At 45.5% G+C, this 15,441-nt stretch overlaps 1 protein-coding gene and 1 pseudogene across 1 annotated transcript; both read left to right on the top strand.

Moving 5' to 3' along the window:
• Positions 1-57: 57 nt before the first annotated feature.
• Positions 58-5,310, top strand: LOC106612619 (kelch repeat and BTB domain-containing protein 8). Its single transcript, XM_014213953.3, has 5 exons — positions 58-570; positions 915-1,068; positions 2,601-2,679; positions 2,874-3,101; positions 3,279-5,310. The coding sequence occupies exons 1-5, from the start codon at positions 565-567 to the stop codon at positions 4,759-4,761; spliced, it is 1,950 nt and encodes a 649-aa protein (XP_014069428.3). The 5' UTR covers positions 58-564; the 3' UTR covers positions 4,762-5,310.
• A 1,140-nt stretch (positions 5,311-6,450) lies between these two features.
• On the top strand, positions 6,451-15,409 carry LOC106612522 (sodium/glucose cotransporter 2-like; annotated as a pseudogene).
• The last annotated feature ends 32 nt before the right edge of the window (positions 15,410-15,441 follow it).

The following is a 15,441-nucleotide window of genomic DNA, read 5'->3' as shown; positions in this document are numbered from 1 at the left end:
TCCGTGCACTAGTTCAAAGGCTAGCCAATGAGACTAGCGGAACCATTGCATTGCGGTAATGCGGTTCAGAGAGGGAGACAAGTGAATTGTGCGGCCGACAACAGTCAGGCAGGTCTCTGGGGCAATAAAACCAGTATTTTATATATTATTTTACATCGGTAATGTGTTTGAGATGTTTGTGTTTTATGCCATGATTGACTAATTCCCCTGATAAGACAGAAAGGGGTGCTTTGGTGGATGATTTTCAGAGAGCTGCATTCAGCAGTTGCTAACAAACGTTAGCTAGCCGCCGCCGGGCGGTCTGTTGTTATAGCCTGCATGGTGGTTCTGAGAACCATGAGCCGTGCTGCACCCCACACTGGAGGCCGTACTCACTCAAACCAGGACAGGCAAGGCGGATCGGAGGGTGGGACACACGGATGTCAACTGTCAGCTTCCCTTTTTGACTGACTACAGACAATCGGGCCCAAAGGAGAAGCGGCTAACAGTAACGGTCTGTCCCCTGGTGACATCCACACAATCAGAGCCCAGGACAGGACCACCAAGTAGGGTAGTCTCCCTTTAATGAAGGTAACGTCAACAACATTGTTATCATTTTGTGTCACTTCCTGAATGTACCCTGTTGATTTTCCCAATAAGAGAGAGGAATAGGGAATGGTACCTTAGAGCTTTGCAAGACATTCATTCAGCCTTTAGCTTAGAGTTGGATATGATTCATTAAGGGCTTTGAAGTTGATCTTGACCATGACCCTCTAATTACTCTTAGATAGATTACCTATATCTATCTACATCAAATTGTAATTATAACTGGCCACCATCTTGTGTATCTGGCTCCTTGACAGAAATGTTGTTGTTTTTTTGTTAAAGGTTCCTGATATTCCTGTTTATCTATGTCAACTCTTGACTATTTCCAGATGAGTGCAGTCCGTGGAGGAACAATCACCTGGCGGCCACAGCCCTGGCAGGACGGTGACAGTGGGGGCGGGGAGCCCCTTTCGGACAGCGACTCTGAAGAAGAGGACTTTCCCGACGACAGCACCACTCCTTTAGGAGACTACGTCACACATGGTATGGTGGAATGGGAACGTCCAAATGATTGCATCAGTCATGTTACTCAGAGAGCTCATCATGTAGTGTGTGTGTGTGCGTGCGTGCGTGCGTACGTACGTACGTACCTGTCAAAAGTTTGGACACACCTACTCATTCAAAGGTTTTTCTTTATTTTATTACTATTTTCTACATTGTAGAATAATAGTGAAGACATCAAAACTATGAAATATCACATATGGAATCATGTAGTAACCAAAAAAGGGTTATACAAATCAAAATATATTTTAGATTCTTCAAAGTAGCCACCCTTTGCCTTGATGACAGCTTTGCACACTCTTGGCATTCTCTCAACCAGCTTCATGAGGAATGCTTTTCCAACAGTCTTGAAGGAGTTCCCACATATGCTGAGTACTTGTTGGCTGCTTTTCCTTCACTATGCGGTCCAACTCATCCTAAACCATCTCAGTTGGGTTGAGGTCAGGTGATTGTGGAGACCAGGTCATCTGATGTAGCACTCCATCACTCTCCTTGGTCAAATAGCCCTTACACAACTTGGAGGTGTGTTTTAGGTCATTGTCCTGTTGAAAAACAAATGACAGTCCCACTAAGTGCAAACCAGGTTGGGATGGCGTATCGCTGCAGAATACTGTGGTAGCCATACTGGTTAAGTGTGTCTTGAATTCTAAATAAATCACATTGTCACCAGCAAAGCACCCCCACACCATCACACCACCTGCTCCACGGTTCACGGTGGGAACCACACATGCGGAGATCATCCGTTCACCTACTCTGTGTCTCACAAAGACACGGCGGTTGGAACCAAAAATCACATTTGGGCTCATCAGACCAAAGGACGGATTTCCACTGGTTTAATGTCCATGCTCATGTTTCTTGTCCCAAGCAAATCTTTTCTTCTTATTGGTGTCCTTTAAGTAGTCATTTTTTTTGCAACAATTCAACCTTGAAGGCCTGATTCACACAGTCTCCTCTGAACAGTTGATGTTGAGATGTGTCTGTTACTTGACATTTTCTTTATTGACTGACCTTCATGTCTTAAAGTAATGATGGACTGTCGTTTCTCTTAGCTTATTTGAGCTGTTCTTGCCATAAATGGACTTAGCCCTATTTGGTAAAATACCATCTTCTGTATACCACCCCATACATTTACCTTGTCACAACACAACTGATTGGCTCAAATGCATTAAGAAAAAATAAATTCCACAAATAAACTTAACAAGGCATCCCTGTAAATTGAAATGCATTCCAGGTGATTACCTCATGAAGCAGGTTGAGAGAATGCCAAGAGTGTGCAAAGCTGTCAAAGGCAAAGGATGGCTACTTTGAAGAATCTAAAATATATTTTGATTTGTTTAACCCTTTTTTGGTTACACGATTCCGTATGTGTTATTTCATAGTTTTAATGTCTTCACTATTATTCTAAATGAGAAAATAGTAAAAATAAAGAAAAACCCTTGAATGAGTAGGTGTGTCCAAACATTTGACTGGTACTGTAAGTCTCTATTGCCTCACTTTTTACTTCTCTCCCTCAGGGTTGAAGCAGCTACTGGATGCTCAGCAGCTGTGTGATGTCACTCTGTTAGTGGAGGGGAAGAGGTTTATGTGTCACAGGTGGGGTCAATGACCTTCTTTCAATTCTAGTGTACTACAGACATCCAGACAGTGCATGTTGCTACACACAAAGGAATATGTTACACACACTTAGATGCCTACTGCTGTTTCAGTACTCTGGTCTCCTGCAGTCATTGTAGTCACACCCTATCTCACCCTTATGTGAATGACGTCGTGCTTCTGCCTCTCTTCAGAGTCCTCTTGGCAGCGGTCAGCCCGTATTTCCGTGCCATGTTCACTAGCCCGTTGGTGGAGTCCCGCCTCACTGAGATCCGATTGGAGGAGGTGACGCCGTCAGTCATGGAGACTGTCATCCAGTTCGTCTACACTGGGGAGGCGGGGCTCTGCCTGGACACGGCTGAGGACCTGTTTGTGGCGGCCAATCGGCTTCAAGTGATGCCCCTGCAGGACCTGTGCTCCAGGTAACTATATAGTCAGCGCTGCCTGAAATAGATCCGTTGTATTTTCCCCGGTCCAGAATGCTGCTCATACTCTGAAGCATATGCAGTTACTGCCACAGAGTTTTGATAGCATTTTAAAAAGCCAGCTTTCTTTTATTGTCTGGTTTTCCATCCTCAAACATCTGTGTGTGTCCGTAGGTTCCTGTTTGAACACCTGTCTGTGGACAACTGCCTGGGCATGTACTCTCTGGCCCGCTCCCACCACGACCAGCTGCTCCTGAGGGCCTCTCTGAGGCTGGTGGCCCAGCACTTCCCACGCGTGGCCCGCCAGAAGGACTTCCTGCTGCTGGACCCAGGTACCCTGGGCAGCCTGCTGGGCTCCGACCGCCTGGGCATAGACTCTGAGGCAGAGGTGTACGACGCGGCGCGCCGCTGGGCCGAGCACCAGCCCCTGGACCGTTACAGCCACATGCCGGCCCTGCTCCACCACCTCCGCCCCGGCCTGTTGTCCCTGGAGGAGAGCCAGCGGCTGAGCCAGGAGCTGGGCCCTGCGGCGGCCGGGGAGGGCCTGGGGGGCCCGCTGAGGCCCCGGGAAGGCATGTTCGAGAAGAAGATAGTGTGTGTGGACCTGAAGCCACGGGAGGACGAGTCGCTGAACGAGAGGGACTTCACGGTGGACTGCTTCGACCCACGCACAGGAAAATGGGAGAAGCTGGCTGCCCTGGGCTCTCTGCTGTGCCCAGGTTGCACGGCCATCGGGGGGAGGCTGTTCGTAGCAGGGGGCATCCTGCGGGGGGGCACGGTGTCCACGGAGGTCCATGAGTATGACTCAGTGTTGGATCGCTGGCAGGAGCGGTCGCCCATGGTGCAGCCCCGGGCCATGCTGGGTCTGCTGGGCTGTGGGGAGTCACTCTACGCCCTGGGGGGCTGCAACAGAGGAGCCATGCTGGACTCCTGTGAGATCCTGGACCTGGCCTCTCTCCAGTGGGGCCCCGGGCCCCGTCTGCCCCTGCCACTGCGCTCCTTTGCCTGTGCCGCCCTGCGCGGCCGCATCTACCTGCTGGGCGGCACCACGCTGGAGCAGAACCGGGCGGTGGTGCACGCTGGCGTGCTCATCTACCACACCCTGACTGACTCGTGGACCCGCGTGGGACTGGACTCTGGCGCCACCTGCCTGGCCGGAGGGGTGGCGGTGCGGGGAGGGGTCTGTGCCATTGGAGGCTACATGAGGGACGCCACGAAGTTTATAGATGGGAATTACACCCATCTGGAACCTCTGGAAGCCACGGGGCGGGTGCTGTTCTTCAGGGAGGGCCGGGGCACAGGGGTGGAAAGGGAGGTGACGGGTGCGGTGGTGTCTGAGAGGGGCGGGGGCGGGGGGAGTGACCGAGCCCCCAGTCCGGTGGTTTTCCCAGGGTTACCCAGGCGGATTGCTGCTGGGGGTGTGGCCAGGTGGAAACGCAGGATATACGTGCTGGGCGGGGAGAATGGCTCCCGTTTCTATGACAGTGTGTACTGTTGGAAGCCTGGCTGGCGCAGCTGGGTCCAGAGACGGGAGAAACTACCCGGAGACACGGGGGGAGTCAGCCAGTTTGGCTGTACCACCCTCAAGTTCCCCAAGAAACACATCCTGTCCCGGCTGAGACTGGCTCGGGAGGACCGCAATCCTGATGATGACTAGCCACTGCCGGACGAATGAGTTGTGGCTAAGACCAGCATTCATGGGGTTTCAGTAATGAAATGTTATCAACTTTTTACACTTGAGACAGTGGGGGGGAAGGGGACTCGCATCTGAATGTAACCACCGTATGCCACAACAACACTAAAGTTCTTCACAAAAATGATTTGAATGCATTTAAATGGTTTGAAACTTGTCTGCCTGTTGAACATACATCCTCAGCCTTTGCCACCTTCTATAGGAATTGAACGACTGCATAGGGCTATGTTTTGGATGACTGGCTGCGAATGTTTGAGTTGTTTTATTTTCTGCCTTTCCTATTCCAGACATTCTGAAATTCACTAAAGCATCCCATGTATGTAGCTTTAGTCTTTCACTTTTCAATGATTCCAAGGCCATGTTCATTAGGCACGAAACGGAAGAAAATGAACTGAAACAGGGAAGGAGTACCTACCAGGACTTGTCCAATAACCTAAACATTCATTTTCCATTGCAACATGTTTTGTAATGTTTTTTTGATTTAATGCTCTAATAAACATGACCTAGATTTCAGTCACTTGTTATTTTTGTTCCGTTTCTCTTCATCGCTATTCACCCTAACACTTATCCTCCTCCAATCAGATATAGTGTTATCAGAGGGGATAACGTGGTTTCGTAATCATTATTGCCCCCAAGTCGCCAAATGATGTTTTATTTAATTTTCAGATCCGCCAGAATACCTGACTATTTGTTTTATTTTGGATTTTAGTTGAACACGCCCCTTTGCTCTATAGAGCTGTGTGAAGCTATTCGGAGTTTAAATGTGTATGTGTGTGAATGTTGGATTATGGTATGTAACAACAGGGGAGCCCCCCCCCCAATCTCTCACACCCCTTAAGAGAAACGTCACCTGACTGATGTAATCTGATGTATGTTTTTGAACTGAAAGTCAAATTGATAATTTGATGACAGTTATGCTATCAAATGATTAAAGGAATATTTCCTTAAGATTTTGGGGATTATTCTCCTGTTTTATAATTTTCCTCTGGGCTACGACAACAGGTCCATGTGTCCGTTTGTCCTTCTGTCATTTTGTGTATGTTACTTAAAGAGAAGAAATCATTAACCAGATTTACATTAGAATGGACGGTCTTGTCACTCATGCACACATCTGGGGAATTACACATTTCCAGCAGGGTCTTTGTAGTGGTGGGGGTGAAGCCATTGGTCAGAGACTGACAGGACAGCGGATGTGGTCTTTGTTCGTGCTTTAGGCATATTTTGGGTCACGGTAAACCAAATGTAACATTCATTTAATGAAGTTACCGATATAATTTGCACATGGAAGAGAAAATCAAGTTTGTTTGCCATGTTACGATAGGTTTAACTGATGGAGTTTATTTTACTGGAACTGAACCGTGTGTGTACTGTAAGTGAACATTGAATAGGCTAGGAGTTAATTATTACTGTCATTAATAAACCTCTGAATCAGCCTCTTTTCTGGCGACCAAAAGGTCTTACTGACAAACCACTCTGACCATTCTCTCCTCCTTCACCTGGCCTTTCTCTCATGCCTTATCGTCCGTTAGAATGTGAGCCCTCTAGTTAATAGACACGAGTATTATCATTATCCTTTGCTCCAAGTCTTGGACTGATATCCCTTGGTTTGACATTATTACGGCCGTTGACGCCTTTCTTCCTTTTTGTTGAGAAATGGAGAATCCCTCGTCTGAAACCACACCGGAGAAGGGGACCATTAAATAATCTAGCGGATATCTTGGTCATCATCGGCTACTTCATTCTGGTCGTTGGAGTGGGCGTCTGGGTTAGTAGTACACCTATCTGTATATCAGTCTACAGGTCTGTGGCCTACATAAACTCAGCAAAAAAAAGAAACGTCCCTTTTTCAGAACCCTGTCTTTGAAAGATAATTTGTAAAAATCCAAATAACTTCACAGATCTTCATTGTAAAGGGTTTAAACACTGTTTCCCATGCTTGTTCAATGAACCATAAACAATTAATGAACATGCACCTGTGGAACGGTCGTTAAGACACTAACAGCTTACAGATGGTAGGCAATTAAGGTCACAGTTCGGAAAACTTAGGACACTAAAGAGGCCTTTCTACTGACTCCGAAAAACACCAAAAGAAAGATGCCCAGGGTCCATGCTCATCTGCGTGAACGTGCCTTAGGCATGCTGCAAGGAGGCATGAGGACTGCAGATGTGGCCAGGGAAATAAATTGCCATGTCCGTACTGTGAGATCCCTAAGACAGCGCTACAGGGAGACAGGACGGACAGCTGATCTTCCTCGCAGTGGCAGACCACGTGTAGCAACACCTGCACAGGATCGGTACATCCAAACATCACACCTGCGGGACAGGTACAGGATGGCAACAACAACTGCCCGAGTTACACCAGGAATGCACAATCCCTCCATCAGTGCTCAGATTGTCCACAATAGGCTGAGAGAGGCTGGACTGAGGGCTTGTAGGTCTGTTGTAAGGCAGATCCTCACCAGACATCACCGGCAACAATGTCGCCTATGGGCACAAACTCACCATTGCCGGACCAGACAGGACTGGCAAAAAGTGCTCTTCACTGACGAATCGCGGTTTTGTCTCACCAGGGATGATGGTCGGATTCGCGTTTATCGTCGAAGAAATGAGCGTTACACTGAGGCCTGTACTCTGGAGCGGGATCGATTTGGAGGTGGAGGGTCCGTCATGGTCTGGGGCGGTGTCAGGGGCGAAAATCTGATATCAACTTTGGAGGGGACAATTACATGACATTTTCTCAAGAGCAATTCCTGAGGGGGACACCAAAAGTAGTGCTGTAACACATAGCCTACATTGTAATATGGTAAATGTATATTGAGGAACCAAAGAAATAAGGTGTTTGCCGTACTCCTAACTACCGGTACCCAAAACTACACAACTAATCACAACAGCAATACCATTGCCTTTAACAAATCTTAGTTCAGTCACCAGTTTAAGTTGAGAGTGGGGGTATCCATGGCATTTTCCAATTATGTTCCTATTTTACAAGTAAAAAAATTGAGAACCTTTCATAATGTTGCCAAACAAAGACTCAACAAACTTACCTGAGACTCCCTGTCTCTGCCAGTCTGTCCCTGCATATCTGTACCCAACTCTGCTGTCTGTGTGCCATCTGTTGCCTGCTCTGCCTAATGACATCATTGTGAAACATTTCCATTAGAATTTAATTTCTTTCTTATGAACATTTTATAAACTAGTCTTTGAGATATTAGGCTACTAGGGTTCTTACTTTGCGTTTTGGTGTACTGAAAAATACTCTGTGCTGTCTTTTATTTTTCTGCCATTTTTCTACCTGGCTGGCTGGCTACACACACACACAGTGTGTAGGTTATTTACAGTAGGAGATGGGCTTCTATCTTATCTTTTATCATTCTATTTGGGCTTCGATCTAAAAGGTAGCTAGCAAATGTGAAACGGATTAAAATGACAAGAGTTGACAGCTGTATGAGTTCACCATTTAAACAACATATGCTGCAACCTTTTGTAATTTTAATAGTTTGTTTCATATTGGCTGGCTTCCAACAATAGCTGAATTTGCAAAGCTAGCGAGCACCAATTCCGTTTCAGTGGTATTTACTATAATCTTTGCTACCCGGGTTAAATAAAGGTGAAATAAAATAAATAAATAAATAAACGTTCCCTTGCGACAATTTAGCTTTTGCAACGAGACCATTAAATATATTTAAGACAACGGTAGAAGAGAGTGTAGTTCTGTTCAGTTTGGACTTCAGTTTATCGCTAACCTTATCACAGGGACTTTGAAGCACTAACTTACATCATCTGCATGCTGATCTTGGAATAAATTGACGATAGCAAAGATTCCATCTTTGACGAGGCCACATAAATGGAATAGGTACTAGCTAGCTTAATAGTTCATATTTGCGCGCTAGCTCGGCTAGTGTGTGTGCGCGATTGACTGGATTAACCTCACGTCAGTTACGTTCATTGAGTGCCTTTCAGACAGTGGATACGACCCCTCTGTTACCTTGCCAACTAAGGAACTGGCAGTGGATCAAACCATTGTGAGGCAAAGGGTGGGGGGGTCGCAATCTTTTGAAACTTAAAAACACGCTATTAAGTGTCTATAATCAGCACAATTGCTTTCATTGCGTATTATTAATATTATTTAAATTACATAGTTATGTTTCAGTGATATATTGGGGGGGACAAATCATATTTTTCCCAGGATGGGGGGGTCGTGTGTCCCCCGTCCCCCCCAGGATTTCCGCCCCTGGGCGGTGTGTCACAGCATCATCGGACTGGGCTTGTTGTCATTGCAGGCAATCTCAACGCTGTGCGTTACAGGGAAGACATCCTCCTCCCTCATGTGGTACCCTTCCTGCAGGCTCATCCTGACATGACCCTCCAGCATGATAATGCCACCAGCCATACTGCTCGTTCTGTGCGTGATTTCCTGCAAAACAGGAATGTCAGTGTTCTGGAATGGCCAGCGAAGAGCCCGGATCTCAATCCCATTGAGCACGTCTGGGACTTGTTGGATCGGAGAGTGAGGGCTAGGGCCATTCCCCCCAGAAATGTTCGGGAACTTGCAGGTGCCTTGGTGGACGAGTGGGGTAACATCTCACAGCAAGAACTGGCAACTCTGATGCAGTCCATGAGGAGGAGATGCACTGCAGTACTTAATACAGCTGGTGGCCACACCAGATACTGACTGTTACTTTTGATTTTGACCTCTCTTTTGTTCAGGGACACATTATTCCATTTCTGTTAGACACATGTTTGTGGAACTTGTTCAGTTTATGTCTCTTTCTAATCTTATGTTCATACAAATATTTACACATGTTAAGTTTGCTGAAAATAAACGCAGTTGACAGTGAGAGGACGTTTCTTTTTTTGCTGAGTTTAGTTTTGAATCTACATAGTTTTAAATTCTACTTGATTCTCTCCATGTGTAATTTATCATAATGATGTCTTATGTCAAACTGGGTATTTGTATAGCTCCATTTATTGACATGTACAATACAGTAGAGTAGGCATACGTCATGAGGTAAATCACTGCTTAGGGATTACATCCAGGGAATGTCCTGTCTTCCAGTCTATGTTTCAGACCAACCGTGGCACTGTGGGAGGGTACTTTCTGGCAGGACGGACCATGACATGGTGGCCAGTGAGTTCAACTTTGTCTTTAACCTCTTTGCCAACTCGTGTATTTGAACCTTTATTAACCTGTATTTTAGGTAACCCTTTGGTACTCTGCTTCCACTAGTTTTTGCAGTCACCTTTCCTGCCTTGCCCAGTCCCATTGTATACATTACAGCCTGTATGTGAGTTAAAGGACAATACCGCTCCAAAATAATTTTTTGATATTTGTTTCATTAGTCCCAAAATGTTTTGCATGTCAGCAGACAAGTTTTCAAGAGCTAGGATTTTCAAGAAGCAATGTGTCACACGCCACATCATCACGACGATGTGTTTTTCCTTTAACAGTTCTCCCCCGTCTCTCTCTCTCTCTCTCTAGGTTGGAGCATCACTGTTTGCCAGTAATATTGGTAGTGGTCACTTTGTGGGCCTTGCTGGTGCCGGAGCAGCCAGTGGAATTGCTGTGGGGGGATTTGCGTGGAATGTAAGAATAATTTTACGCCTAAAAAGATGTTATGACATGTTATTACAGGGTTTCGAGTACACGACACAGTGACAATACTTTCTAATATGTGCTGATCAGGAAATTGAGATTATTCTGACATTGGAGCCCTCTCTCTACCCAGGCCTTGTTTATTGTGCTCCTATTGGGCTGGCTGTTTGTCCCCGTATACCTCACAGCGGGGGTAAGTTACACAAGACCATTTTATGCAAGCTAACATGGCATACTGGAGAGATTTGTGTCCATTTGTAATTTCTGCATTTCTTGTTACTTAGGTAATTACAATGCCTCAGTACCTGAAGAAGAGGTTTGGGGGAACCAGGATCAGTTTGTACCTCAACGTCATTTCTCTGTTCCTCTACATCTTCACCAAGATCTCTGTGAGTGTAGGACAGGGCTCCAAAACCCTGTTCCTGGAGAGCTACCGTTGTGTAGGTTTTCGCTACAACCTTAATCTAGCGCACCTGATTCTAATTATTAGCTGGTTGATGGGTTAGTTACAACTGGAGTTACAGCGAAAACCCACAGGAGGGGGGGGGGGGCTCTCCAGGAACAGGGTTGGAGAGCCCTGGTCTGGGACAACACTATGTGGCACTGTTTGTAACATGCTATAAACGTCCCTCACAGTCCTTTATCATGATATTTTCTTCAATATTGCTAGTATCTGTGGTATCACTAAGTCTCCTGAGTTCTGTACGTTTGATTGAGGTATGAAAGGCAATGTGATATAAACATACCCGTTGGACCAGTCTGACTGTCTCCTCATCTCGCTCTCTCCGGGTGGACATGTTCTCTGGGGCTGTGTTCATACAGCAGGCTCTAGGCTGGAACATCTATGTGGCTGTGATAGCCCTCCTCTCCATCACAGCTCTGTACACAGTCACAGGTCTGTTTGATCAAATTATCCCCAAACGCTTTCATTACTTGTTGTAGAAAAGGCAGTCCACGATTAAAGAGAGGTCATGTTTGGAAAAGATTAACCATAGGAAAAAAACAGGGCCTTAAGCATTTTGTCTGTTACCCTCGACCCACAAGCACAGCTGATTCTACTTGTCAACTTATCATCAAACCCTTGGCAAGTTGAATCAGGTGTTTTCGTCCAGGGCTACAACAAAAATGTGTGCTGTTGGGTGTACTGGAGGACTGGAGTTTGGAAACACTGTCCTAGATAAGGAGTTCCCCAAACTCGGTCCTGGGCTAACTCGGTCCTGGGCTATCAACTGGGTTATTGTTGCCTAGTCACCTTACCTCTATGCATATCTACCTCAGTCACTCCAGTATCCTTGCACATGTAAATATGGTATTGGAACTGACTTTAAAAAATATTTCCTGTACATAGTATGCTTGCTTACTTACTTTGTGTATTTAATATTTCTTATTCTTATTTCTTGTGTGCTTTTTTCTATTACTACATTGTTAATGATTATTGCATTGTTGGGTTTTGAGTTTGCAAGAAAGGCATTTCACTGTATGTGACATTATAACTTGAAATGTGTTCATCTGTAATGATGTGTTTTGCTCACTAGGGGGCCTAGCTGCTCTGATGTACATAGACACCGTCCATACATTCATCATCATCGCTGGCGCCTTCAGCCTCACAGGTTTCTGTAAGTTTAGAGTCCTGTGTCCAGAGTGCCACACATTCCATCTGGTTGACTCCACTTGTTTCTCAACGCATGACGGAGTAAAAAGAAATGGAGATGTTTCTTTATCGGTGCTTAAATGTCCTTTTATCTACTGTACTTTTTGTTTATGCATACATGTGTATAGATAATGTAATGTACAATAACTGATACCAATGATGTATAGATGATGTTATGTATTATAGTTATGTATTATAGATAGTGTACCTCCAAATGAAATACTGTACCATGCTTTGACTATGACTGCATTTAGTGTCTGAACTCTATTTGAGTGGTCCACAATGTGACTTTTTAAATGTGTATTTTGTATTGTCAACTATTCTATCATTGTGGAGTGACACTTTAATAAATATTTTTAACTCATGACTCAACTGGTCATGATGAATTAGTTGCTGTGTCTAGTGGATCTGTTAGTGCAGCACTCACTCACTCACTCACTCACTCACTCACTCACTCACTCACTCACTCACTCACTCACTCACTCACTCACTCACTCACTCACTCACTCACTCACTCACTCACTCACTCACTCACTCACTCACTCACTCACTCACTCACTCCCTCCCTCCCTCCCTCCCTCCCTCCCTCCCTCCCTTCATCCAACCTGCCTCCCTCCACCACCACCTTTTGTAAACCACTTCCTTGATCCAGCCTCACTGTAGATCCACTATACAGTGCCTTGCAAAAGTATTCATCCCATTTTTACTATTTTGTTGCATTACAACCTGTAATTTAAATGGATTTTTATTTGGATTTCATGTAATGGACATAGACAAAATAGTCCAAATTGGTGAAGTAAATTGAAAACAATAACTTCTCATAAAATGAAAGAAAAAACGGAAAAGTGGGGTCTGCACATGTACAGTTGAAGTCGGAAGTTTACATACACTTAGGTTGGAGTCATTAAAACATGTTTTTCAACCACTCCACAAATTTCTTGTTAACAAACTATAGTTTTGGAAAGTCGGTTAGGACATCTACTTTGTGCATGACACAAGTAATGGCCAGAAAAAAGTCATTGCTTAAGGAAAAGAAATAAGCAAACACGTTTGGTGTTCGCCAAAAGGCATGTGGGAGACTCCCCAAACATATGGAAGAAGATACTATGGTCAGATGAGACAAAAATTGATATTTTTGGCCATCAAGGAAAACGCTATGTCTGGCGCAAGCCCAACACCTCTCATCACCCCAAGACTATCATCCCCACAATGAATCATGGTAGTGGCAGCATCAGGCTGTGGGGATGTTTTTCATCAGCAGGGACTGGGAAACTGGTCAGAATTGAAGGAATGATGGCTGGTGCTAAATACAGGGAAATTCTTGAGGGAAACCTGTTTCAGTCTTCCAGAGATTTGAGACTGGGACGGAGGTTCATAATTCCAGCAGGACAATGACCAAAGGCATACTGCTAATGCAACACTCGAGTATATGGGGAAACATTTAAATATCTTGGAATGGCCTACTTAAAGCCCAGACCTCAATCCAGTTGAGAATCTGTGGTATGACTTTAAGATTGCTGTACACCAGCAGAACCCATCCAACTTGAAGGAGCTGGAACAGTTTTGCCTTGAAGAATGGCCAAAAATCCCAGTGGCTAGATGTGCCAAGCTTATAGAGACATACCCCAAGAGACTTGCAACTGTAATTGCTGCAAAAGGTGGCTCTACAAAGTATTGACTTTGGGGGGTGAATAGGTACGCACGCTCAAGCTTTCCGTTTTTTTGTCTTATTTCTTTTTTGATTCACAAAAAATATTTTGCATCTTCAAAGTGGTAGGCATGTTGTGTAAATCAAATGATACAAACCCCCAAAAATCTATTTTCATTCCAGGTTGTAAGGCAACAAAATAGGAAAAATGCCAAGGGGGGTACCAGTCCCTGGAGCCCCAGCTCTACATCTCCCCCCAGTACTTCGCCCCCCCGAAGACGACGCCTCCGTGACCGGGGACCTGCCTTGGCCGGGTGTCCTCTTTGGCATCGCCATCGTGGGCGGCTGTTATCAGTGCACCGACCAGGTAAATAAGCTCATAGGAACACAGTAGATCGAATTCATATGTGCGTTTATTTCACATTGCATTTACTGTAGATGGCCCATTCAAAACGGTGATTAGATTTGAGTTGGCACATTGCTGACTGAATCTAATTTGAATGTGTTACATAATGTTGATGTCTGCTCTGCTCATTCTGTTGCTATGGTGAGAGATACTTAAATTAGATGGATGTGAAACAACATGGATCAGATGGAAAGATTGAATCGTTGGTTGAGTTGATCTGGGATCTTCCCCCATGTCTGTGTGTATAGGTGATCGTGCAGCGCTGCCTGGCAGCCCACAGTCTGACCCATGTGAAGGCGGGCTGCATCATGTGTGGATACCTGAAACTGCTCCCCATGTTCCTTATGGTGTTCCCTGGAATAATCAGCTGCATGCTCTTCCCAGGTGAGTTCCCAACATATGCCATCATAGGATTGAGAGTTGAGTGGAGAGTTTGATCTTTTAGGTTCATTAACAGGGAAGCAAGCACACAGCAACAAAAAAAACGAAATTAAAAACAGTTTGTCAAACTTTTGATGCCTTTATCTTTTACCCTGAAGATGTGTGTGTGTGGTGTTCCCTCTCTTTTCCTCCTGTCATTATGGGCTCCATGGTTACAGAGCCTGTCTTCTCTCTGTTGACATGAGGTGGGTTGTGTGGTGCCAGAAGTGTGTGGGAAGGAGGTGGGCTGCTCCAACATCGCCTACCCCAAACTGGTGGTCTCTGTGATGCCCAATGGTGAGAAGTCTTTCTCCTCTGCTGAACTAGTTGCTCAGATCTGGGTGACACTTTTACTGTATAATTGTTATTTTTTACACAATTTACTGCGTGCAGTCGTGTGTTGATGGCTACCAAGGTTTTTAGCTCTCCCATCATCTTCCCTTAATCTTCCTCCCCCTCAGGTCTGAGGGGCCTGATGCTGGTGGTCATGCTGGCGGCCCTGATGAGCTCCTGGCTTCCATCTTCAACAGCACCCTGTTCACCATGGACATCTGGACCCGCTTCAGACCGCAGACCAGAGAGAGCGAGCTCATGGTCGTTGGCAGGTCTGGGGCTTTTTTCACTTGGTTTACATAGGGAAAAACTTGATTTATGTAGAAAAGTTCAGCTCTCCCAGACCATTTGCTGGAGTAGGTCAATATAACCAATGTTCCAATAAAATGTCTGCCTCTCACTAAGTCTCGCTTACTAAGTCTTGCTGATGAACCCAAAATCTGTTGTCTCATTGGCTGGTTCTGTGGCATCAGTGAGGAGCCCTTCTGGAAGCATGTTGTTGATGCCAATGCCCTGGTTATGATGGCCGTGGGAGTCTTCTTGTGGGGTTACTATGCATGAGGGGGCTTGTAAAAACAGCAATGTGACCATTG

Source organism: Salmo salar, chromosome 09 (assembly GCF_965601325.2).
Source record: "Salmo salar chromosome 09, fSalSal1, whole genome shotgun sequence".
NCBI classification, from domain to species: domain Eukaryota; kingdom Metazoa; phylum Chordata; class Actinopteri; order Salmoniformes; family Salmonidae; genus Salmo; species Salmo salar.
Note: the sequence above shows the minus strand (reverse complement) of the source record. Positions and strands in the feature narration are given on the sequence as shown.

Excerpts from the sequence above, each read along its gene's own strand:
- LOC106612619 (XM_014213953.3), top strand. Across the intron at positions 1,069-2,600 it reads AGGAGACTACGTCACACATG|GGTTGAAGCAGCTACTGGAT; the intron begins GTATGGTGGAAT and ends TCTCTCCCTCAG. Across the intron at positions 3,102-3,278 it reads CTGCAGGACCTGTGCTCCAG|GTTCCTGTTTGAACACCTGT; the intron begins GTAACTATATAG and ends GTGTGTCCGTAG.